The sequence below is a fragment of the Medicago sativa genome, chromosome 2 (assembly GCF_051527215.1).
Source record: "Medicago sativa cultivar Bolivia chromosome 2, Bolivia_mono, whole genome shotgun sequence".
Lineage (NCBI taxonomy): Eukaryota > Viridiplantae > Streptophyta > Magnoliopsida > Fabales > Fabaceae > Medicago > Medicago sativa.
Window position 1 is genome coordinate 33,752,626 of NC_140750.1, and position 10,648 is coordinate 33,763,273.

General features: G+C 35.0%; 1 protein-coding gene and 1 pseudogene across 1 annotated transcript; one reads left to right on the top strand and one right to left on the bottom strand.

The window, feature by feature from the left end:
- Positions 1 to 4,981: 4,981 nt before the first annotated feature.
- Positions 4,982 to 6,160, bottom strand: LOC146946405 (F-box/kelch-repeat protein At3g23880-like). The gene has a single exon (XM_085748898.1). The coding sequence runs from the start codon at positions 6,158 to 6,160 to the stop codon at positions 4,982 to 4,984; it is 1,179 nt and encodes a 392-aa protein (XP_085605024.1).
- A 1,905-nt stretch (positions 6,161 to 8,065) lies between these two features.
- On the top strand, positions 8,066 to 9,665 carry LOC146946406 (SNF2 domain-containing protein CLASSY 3-like; annotated as a pseudogene).
- Positions 9,666 to 10,648: the final 983 nt, after the last annotated feature.

A 10,648-nucleotide genomic window follows, 5' to 3' on the forward strand; every position in this document is an offset into this window, starting at 1 on the left:
AGGAGTTTCATTATCAGCATTTTGAAGCACTGCAAAAGTATTAGTGATGTTCAATGGTGGAGGGGAAGCAACCCTCTTCAGGTTTACTGCAATCTCAGTCTCAACCCCATTGAATCCTTCCTGATTAGACATCGGATGAAAGTCGGATTGCTCAGTTAAATCCACTATCAGATTAATTCCTAGTGAGCTGTTATGAGTACCATTCTTTTCAGAGTTGAAGGCCTCATGATTGGCAGAATTCTGTATAGTCTTGTTGGTATCATGTTGTTTGTTGTTCTGTGATTTCAAGTGGCTCCAATTGCTCCTTTCAGTTTGCCTTACTGGTTGCGTCTCAATTTGAAAGTCTGTCTGATTCTCTACCTGTTGTTTGGCTGAGATAATCTGTTGAGTGCCCTTTCTAATAATTGATCTGTCTGGATGTAGAGCATTCAAAATACTCTTTTCTGGATGCTTTGATTGTTGTGTCTCAGATTGTTGGATTGGTAGGTCCGGCAGTTGCTTCTTAGCTGGGATACTCTGGTTGATACCCTTCCTTACTGATTGTCCTTCAGGTTTGGAGCTAGAGTTAAGTTTTAAGCAATGTTGAATTGGGTGTCCAAGCACCTTGCAATTTGCACAAAAAGGTGGTTGTCTCTCATATTGAACTTGAATTTGAAGAGCATGTCCTTCACTTTTTATAACCACATTTTCAAACAGCTGTTCAGAGAGATCAACATCAACTAAGATACGAGCAAAGAGACCAAAGCGCCTTTGTAAAGTAGCCTCATCAATGATGAGAGGTGTACCAAGCCCAGAAGCAATTTCAAAGAGTGTCTGTTTCCTCCAATATTCCTGGGGCAAGTGTGGCAATCTGATCCAGATTTGTGCATGAGTGGGAGTTATTGATTGAGGAGAGAAGGCCCTAGTCCAGCAATAAAATCTGAGAAAGCCTGGTTTGAGATTAACAGCCCCCAATGCCCAGATTTTCCTCATTTCTTCAACAGATCCAAAGTGAAACTCAAAGAAGCCTTTACCCAGGGGAATCAAATCCCAATTACTCAACCCTGTCCAAAGCTTGCTGAGCTTCAATTTCAGAGCCTGCGTGGTAAGAGGCGAGTCTCCCTTGTTCAACGTTAGTCGCCCATGAAGGTTGCGCCTGCAATCGCTTAAGACATGCTTAAGTTCTTTCTGAGAGATCTTAATTCGGACAGAAGTACCCATCACAACCTTGGGTGGAAGTTGGGGAAGTTGAAATTCACCTGAGTTCTGAACGATTTGAGCAAAAGATTTACCAGATTCCATAGTCTGTGGAGAAGATATGTTACCAGGTTCAGGTACCGGCGTCGCTGAGCTCGCCGGCGAATCAAGTTGTGCGAGAAACGGCCATGGATACACCATTGTAGATGAACCACCGCAGGTAACCTGCAACAAAAAGCAGTTCACCAAAGAAAACCAGCCTCAAACAGCTTGAGTACAAGAGGAGAGAAGATGAATGGTTCCGATGACAGAAAGAGAGAGTGTCGAAATTGTGTGAGGAGAGCCGTCAGGTAGAGATCGGAGCTTCACCGGAGAGAGAAACTCCACGTGAGAAAGAGACAGTTAGGGCGAGGAGAGAGAAAGGGCCCAAACCCTAGCAGAGCGAAACGATTTCATAAATCAAAGAAGTCTTGTTTGGAAGGTGAAAGAATAAAAAGATTTGAATGCAGTAACGAATCATCCTTTCCCAAACTCCATTCCAGAACAATTTCTGGGAGCTTTACAACACCTTAATCTTAGCGAAATCTTCTTTTCCAAACACGATGTCTCGTCAGATATAAAAAAAATGCTATAAGAAGGGACATAAATCATCTAAAAAATGGAGTTGGGAACTTATTTCGGGCAACACAACAAGAGATCCTTATGATGATAAGGTTAAGAAGTTGAAATTGTTAATGGATCAGTTTGTTCATCTTCACAAAGTTGTGATCCTTGAAAATAAGCTTCGTGGGTTAAGGGATTGCTTGGTGACTTTGAAGGCAGATAGTTTGCAGAACGAAATTCTGATGAGCATTAAACGTTCTCAGAACATAGTATTTAACTTTGAGCGTAAGATAGAATTGACATCCATCCATCTATCTCTTTTCCTTGAATGCGCTCTTTCGGAAGAAGATGTATCTGTTCTCGACAACGATGATCTGGGAAAGCTTATACTAAACCCACATGAAGGTATCAAAAAAAAAATTTGTTCAACTTTATTCGGCTGTATGTGATGCTTTTCACTAGAAAGTTCTTGTGTTGAGACAATTCCACACTCCTTTACAATTAACTAAAAACAAATTAAATTTTAAATGGTTTGAGGGAAAGGAAGGGTTGTTCGTGTCTGGCGAAGATCCTCCAAAGGTTAAACAGTCCTTACTTGCAGCTACAAAATCTTGTTTCGAGGGAATTAGCTTAGTTGGAGCTCCAATGGTTGTGCTTCTTGATGTCATATGGAATCGTTTGATCAAAAGACATGTGATCAATCAAGTGTATAGGATTTAGCAGAAGAGGGTGTATACACCTACCATCTGCTCGCTGAAGGGACTACTGAACTAGAAAAATATGGTAGACAAGCCAAAAAGGATCGGTTATCTGAGCTCTTTTATCAGCGAAAAATACCGCCGATAATGTGGATAGTCTAAGAGTTTTCTTGTGAACTTTGAAGAGAGAGTTCTTGATCAGATGATTCAACACGAAAAGCTTAAAGACATATTTGTTAAGTGCGCGGTACTAAGGAAGGAGCGAGATGTGATCTAACTGTCTTTGAATTTTTGTTGAGATATTTCCCAACCTCGCTTTACCAATTTGAGAAGCATGGTGTGATCAGCTGATAACGAAACATTACAAGAAATCTAGGCCGTCATCGAAATTTTTTGACGGCAGAACAAAACCATGGAAATGCAAGTCAAAGGGATGAGCAACGACGGATGGATGAAGCTCCGACGAAGAAGTAGAATACCATTAAGCCATGTGTCAGAAATATGAGACTCCACTGTCCACAACAAGCAGAAATATGAGACTCCACTGTCCACGACAAGTACAAACTTATCTAATAATTCATGGAAACTTTATTCATGCAACCAATGAACACCACATGAACATTAACTTCCACAAAAAGATCAATGGTACAGCAAACTTCTATATAAGAAATAGGCTCGGATCTATGACTGAGGTGATAATGTCAAGCTGCTACAAATGGTAAGCAAACTATATCCAAAAGGAAAGCTCTGCTCTTAAATAGATGACAAACATAGTGGTCGAAAAGGAGTCATAGATATCACAACTACGATCAATGTTTGAGATAAGGTAGACATATGAAGTTTAATATGATTCACATAATCATTGGAAATATACAAATGTGTGGCACTATAGTCAACAAGACTCAGATCCCCTCACTGTGAAAACTCATCTCATGGTTACATGTATAGTCTGTTATACTCCCTAAACTTCCACTTAAGAATATATGCCACTGTTAGTGTGAACATTAACCGACGTAGATCAAGCATCAGACCATCAATAAAACACTAACACATCCACTCCTCGCTAGTATTTAGCAAATAGTATGTTGAATACTTCGTCAAAACCTCAAACCTCACCACATGAAAGTATCGACTTTAGAAAATAAACGACCCCTCTTTCTTTTGTCTAACAATTAAAGGTATTCTTCAATATACAGTCACAAAGAATCTCCCAAGTTGTTTAAATCCTATTTTCTTTCATACCACCAAATACATTTTCATAAAGCATCAATACAATCAAACATTTTCATGATGTAAAATTGTCATCATAATCATAATTCTGGTTGATCATAGATCTTTTTTTTATTACTAGAAAGAAACTACACGTGCACGCACACTCATAAATTTTTCGGTTCGCATACATTCCAGACTAGCAATGCCACCAATTACAAGTAGCAAAAACAGAAGTTGTAAAACAGACTTTATCCATTAAATAGATTGAGTACCATGCGAAACATATGCAACTATGGCTGTCAAACTTCAATACTTAATCGATATTTAAAAACACAAACATGGAATCCAACTATCGCAAAGTTGTTTTAAACATTAAAATATCTAAATTGAAGAGAAAAACACACTGGAACTGCTGTTTCTTGAAATTGTCGTCATTCCACCATCCAAAAGTAAGAAAACCAACAGCTGAGCTCACCTAAAGGAGAACATAAAATTAGAACAAGATTGAAAAAAAATTAACCAACTATAAAACTTTTACACATGGAAAGACTAAGAAACAATGATTTTGTTAATTTCACTAGTAAACTGAAATGGAAAAGGTAATTTCAGAATTTAAAGGCGCATAAATATAATCTGCATTGAAGCAACTTGTTTTACAAATGAGGGTAAAATTTTAAATGTTTAAGGGTTAAGTGCATATACCAATATATATAAAAGTTCCTGAATCATTATCAATATTGTACTTGAACTAGTGTAAACAAATTCGGAAGAACATCCACTATATTATGTAGCAAGACGATAATTATGCACAAATAATAGAGTTCTAAACAAGGTCTTGGGATCATTCGGTTTAATCTATAGACTAGCTGTTTTGAAACAAATGAAATTAATACAAATTTTTGAATAAATAAAAGATCTATGATCATGGTAATAGGACAGAGAACCTTCGTTCGATTATTGGAATGAAAAATTCACCACTAGACTTTACTTAACTCGCGGTCAAAGTCCGGATTATCAGGGTCCCTTTCTCTTGGGAACCGTAGGGTTAACACCAAAAAAAAATGGTTTATCTTACCCCATCTACCAATAGTAATAAATCTGTCCATGTCTATTATATAGACATTAGATTACCATTCAAACAATACAATCAAACCAAAGCATACATAAATAAAATAAACAGGCAAGATATCAAACAACGTAAATGAACTAGCATAAAAATTGATATAAATTTTTAGCTTCTTCAAAAAAAAAAAAAATATTTGATATAAATAAATCATATGAGAAACTTACTTTCAACAAGTTGAAACCAAGCTTTCAACATAATGGTTAGGCAGAACCCGGCATGTGATATTAGATAGTTTGAAGAAGCGATGTATTTTATTTGTAGTTCTAGTTTGATCTATTGTATTATCTCTCCTATTATAGCAAATTACTTGCCCATGATAGTGTACATATATCAGAGTATCATCATTCTGAAAAACATGTAATGGAAACAGAGACACGCTGACAGAAAAGTCGTCATGATGATTCTGATAGCTAAACTTTAGCAATTTAGTCCAAGACTCTTCAACTGCAAATTCCCTCATCTTCCATATAACAAAATTGTTTCCCTCCGAATAGTGAGAAAAACAAAGACAATCCATCAACACACAAACCATTGGCATAAGTGGATGCACTTCATCAAAACCCTGAGGGAGCAACAACTGTGTGTATGTCTCCGTCCCCAAATCGAGGGAGATGATGATAAATTTTTCAATAAACTCTAAATAATGATTCGAACAAACATTATTTCGAAAGGCAAACCAGTTGAGACTGTTATTCAAATAGACACCAGAGTTCTGACCGACAAGTCCTGAATGACTTGGATATGAAGGAAAACTTTGAATATTTCTCCAAACATTATCACCCAAAGTGAAAACTCTGGCATCATTCGCGCGGAACCCTACCAGCTTATGTTTGGCAGTTAAATTATTATAACCTAATGAGAAATTGAAAATGGGTTCCATCATTGAAATCCAATTAAATGAGCGTAGTCTAACAGACGATGACCTAGTGGCAGGGTTCCAGAAAACGAACGAGTACTCTAAATATCCATTCTTGAAATAAGATTTATAGAGCAAGCATAGCAATCCATTGCAGCAACCAACAACCTCATGATATTGTTTGTCGATGTAACTAGTAATATCATTGGCATGTGTAATCTCAGCTAAATATTGTATGGGTAAGGGAGCGAGTGTGGTATGTATGGAATCACCTGAAGAGTGGGCCGCAAATATTGAGAGGTGTGGGTTTTGTGAAGATTTAAGGAGGTGTTTTTTGATGAAGAAGGGATTGGAGATGAGCGAATACCATGACTTGCTCACACACTTGAACCGCAAAAGTGATTTCACTTTAAGCAATGGTAGGACTTCGATGATGAGATCTTCCAAGAGGGCTACAGGCGAAAGCGCGTTGATTTTACTATGCAACATCGCTGGAGGTATACTCATCGGCGTTGATTTGTTGAAACCCTTAGGGCAACAAGGCTACACGAGCGTGCTTATAAAACAACATTTGCCTTCTTTTTTCTTTTTCTTTTTTTTTGACACAAAGGGTGCTTATAAAAATAATTTGGTAAATTAGGCTCATCTTAGGTTAAAATATATACTTCACTTTTTTTAAAAGTAAAATTTATACTCCTCTCCCATATAAGATGTTTGAATTGCAACTTCTTTTTTTTTTTTTGGTTGGTAGACGAAATGGCAAAGCCATTATAAACTCACATACACAAGTGGAGATACCGGGGTTCGAACCCCGGTCATGACGTCCGGCCTAACAATTTCGGCATTAAATAAATATTTTTTATAATATATACTAATTTTGAACCACTGTTTAATAAAAATAAAATCATTTCTATATAATTTAAATAACAATGATAATTGAATTTAAATATTTTGTTATTTATTTTATAATATGGAGTATAAAACTCCCTTTTAAATAACCATACTTAATCGACTTTAGTAATCTTCACATATTTTAATGTTATTTTGGGATGTTTCATATTTTATAATAGAGTTTAAAATTATATGTTAATGAAGTTGTGAATAAAAATTGGGAAAAATATGTATTCAAATTTTGATTATATTAAAATGGACATGCGATGCTATTTTTCTTCGAAGTGTGTTAAATTATTTTCTTTTGCTAGATTATTAGAAATAAATAAAAAATTGAAGGAGTAAAGTGTAGATTTTAACATAAGAGGGGAGAGAAATGTAATTGAAGCTTCTCTCAACTGTTAAAACTAACTCTTTCTTAAAGGATAAAATTGATAAAATAGATTAACGATAAACTAACTCTTTCTTAAAGGATAAAATTGTTAAAACAATAGTCATGACAATCAACTTTAATATAAATATCAACTTTTTTAATTCTCGTGATTTTTGTCAAAAAGGTCTTATATTTAGAGACGGAAGTAAAATATTTTTGTAAAAAAGAAGAATATTATATGTACACAAAGACAAGGTTTCGTTACAATAGACCGACCTTTCTACTACTTCTACTACTAATATAATATATTAAAACTAGTTCACCAAAATATTTATAATGTCCTATATCAAATTATTATTATTTTTGAAAGAAATTTATAATGTCCTATATTAAACTCTTAATGTCACTATAATTTGATGAGTTTCATTGTCAATTTGTTATTAAATAAATGATAAGAATTAAAAACAATTTATTATGACGAAAATTGATCTACCAAAAAAATATATGTAAAATTGAATATCTTAATCTTATTAATTTTTACATCAAATGAAAAAAAATATTGAATAGAAACATTACTCCTCCAATCTTCCTAAAAAACATTATATTAATGTTGATATTTTAAAATAGTAGCAAGTTTTCACAATTGAATCAGATCGATTTTCTCAATGTAAAGTTTTTAAAATCCACAACGAGAATGGTGCAGATATTTAACAACATTTTACATATAAAATAAAATAAAACATTATTTAATAAACACACTACATTAAGATTGATACATAAAATATCGGTAAATAATTTTTTTAAAGATATACATGCATAACTCTACAACAAGTGCGGTGCAAATATTTAACATTCTTTTGCATAGAGAATATAAGAAATATTTAATATAAACACTACAATAATGTTAATATCTATCGTATCGACTTATTGATATTAGTACATAAAAATTTGTTTCAGTAGATATACGCACGTAAAATCCGCAACGAGAGCGATAAAATATTTAATTGGTTTTTCGAAACTTTAAACCAAGAACTATGAGTTAGGAAATCACACACTTGAAGCTAGAACAATGTATCATATATGGTTATATTTCTAAATCGAAGATATATAATATAAAAGTTGGGCTTTGAATGGTAGCAAGCATCAAGCTTCAAAACTTAGAGAATGCTGATCCTAGGAGGAAAGGTGGCTGCATTATTTCTCATGCTCTTGGAACTGGAAAGGCAACGTTGACCGTAGTGTTTCTCAAGGCATACTTGAAATCCTTTCCAATATGCTTGCCGATTACTGTCACTCATGCTAGTTTACTTCTAAATTCGGAAGATGAATTTATGAAATGGGACATTGGAGTTCCATTTCACATGGTGAAATTTATGAAACGCGGATGGCAAAACTAATCTTGTGGTTAAAACAACCAAAACTGATTTCTTGGAGTCAGCTACATCTGTATGGAATAAAATGCAAAGATAAGAAAAAGGATGAAAGTGTGAAGGAGAGAAAAGGAAACGATGATATGCCAGAGGTTCTTCTACTTAAAATTCCTGGTTTGCTAGTTCTAGAAGGACACAAACCAAGAAATCAAAGAAGTCTTGTTTGGAAGGTGAAAGAATAAATAGATTTGAACGCAGTAAATCATCCTTTCCCAAACTCCATTCCAGAACAATTTCTGGGAGCTTTACAGCACCTTAATCTTAGTGAAACCTTCTTTTCCTAACACGATACCTCCTCAGATAAAATGTTTTTTGCCATAAGAAGGGACATAAATCATCTAAAAAATAAAGTTGGGAACTTATTTCGGGCAACACAGCATGATATCCTTATGATGATAAGATTAAGAAGTTGAAGTTGTTAATGGATCCCTTTGTTCATCTTCACAAAGGTGTGATCCTTGAAAATATGCTTCCCGGGTTAAGGGACTGTTTGGTGACTTTGGAGTCGGATAGTTTGCAGAACAAAATTCTGAAGCTTATTAGAACACAATATTTAGCTTTGAGTGTAAGATAGCATTGACATCCATCCATCTATCTCCTTTCCTTGAATGTGCTCTTTCGGAAGAAGAAGAATCTGTTCTCGACAATGATCAGCTGGAAAAGCTTAGACCGAACCCACATGATGGCATCAAAACAAAAAATTTGTTCGAATCTGTTCGACTCTGTGATGCTTTTCACGAGAAAATTCTTGTGTTGAGACAATTCCACGCTCCTTTACAATTAACTAAATACTAATTAAACTCAGCTTTTAAATGGTTTGAGGGACAGGAAGTGTTGTTTGTTTCTGGCAAAGTTCCTTCAATGGTTAAGAAGTCCCTAATCCATAGCTTCAACTAAATTACCAAGCGAAGATTCTACTGAGTTGCAACTACAAAATCTTGTTCGGAGGGAATTATCTTAGTTGGAGCTTCAAGAATTGTGCTTCTTGATGTCGTATGGAATCGTTTGGTCAAAAGACATGCAAACAGTCGAGTGTATAGGATTGGACAGAAGAGGGTGTATACACCATCTATTTGCTGAAGGAACTATGGAGGAAGAAAAATATGGTAAACAGGCCAAAGAGGATCGGCTATCTGAGCTCTTTTTTTCAGCGAAAATTGCCGCTGATAATGTAGATGAGTCCAAGAGCTGTACTGTGAACTTTGAAGAGAGATTTCTTGATGAAATGACTCAACATGAGAAGTTTAAAGACATGCTAGTTAAGTGCATGGTACTGAGGAAGGAGCGAGATGTGGTATGAGAGGTTTTGCCGTGGATCCAATTTCATGCTTGGATACATTTAGGTGTTTGCAAGAATGTAAAATTTTGAATCAATTCAGTTTCTGTGTATAGACCATAGACCACTTCTAAAGGTAAGAATATTTTTTGTGAATCAGAATAAACTAGGAGCTGACTGTTTTTTGTATTTTTGTAGAGATCGATATCCCCTGACCTCGCTTTACCAATCTGAGGAGGATGGTGAGATCCACTGATAACGAAACATTACAGGAAATCTAGGCCGTCACCGAAAATTTGCGACGGAAGAAAGAAACCTTGCATACTCTAAGTTGGCAATTAGCGGGGCAGATGAGCCACTAAAGTGCATACATGATCCACTGGTTCATAGGAAGTAAACATCAAAAGATCACTGCAACGAGCTTTTTTTAGGTCTGACAAGATACATATTTTGTAAGGATGAGTCAGACTCAAATAAAAGAAAAAGTTAATATGAATCACAATAGTAGACATATCAACAAAAACAAATTTTGTAGAAGAAGTATTTTCATTTTCAAATATTTCTGTTTTTTTTCTTGAATTATATGTAACTTTAAAACATACTGTTTGTCTATTTGAAGTCTAAATTCAATTTAAATTATCCTCATAGTTCGTCCATGAAACATCAAGTAGGTAGTGGTCAGTTGCAATCAATTCACTTTGAGGAAGGGACTTGAATTCATATACACTGATTGGCAAATACATTTATTAAAAGGGAAAAGTATAAGATTATTGGAGACTAAGCCAAAAGCCAATTTAAAAAATAAACATCCTAATGAAAACTTTATTCATGCAATCAATGAACACCACATGAACATTAACTTCGACAGGAAGATCACTGGTATTGAAAACTAATATACAAGAAGGCTCAAAAAGATAGGATCTTACGAGCATATAGTCGGACAACATATAATCAACTGAAACTCAGTCTATGTGTGAGATGATAATGTCTAGCTGCTACAAGGGTAA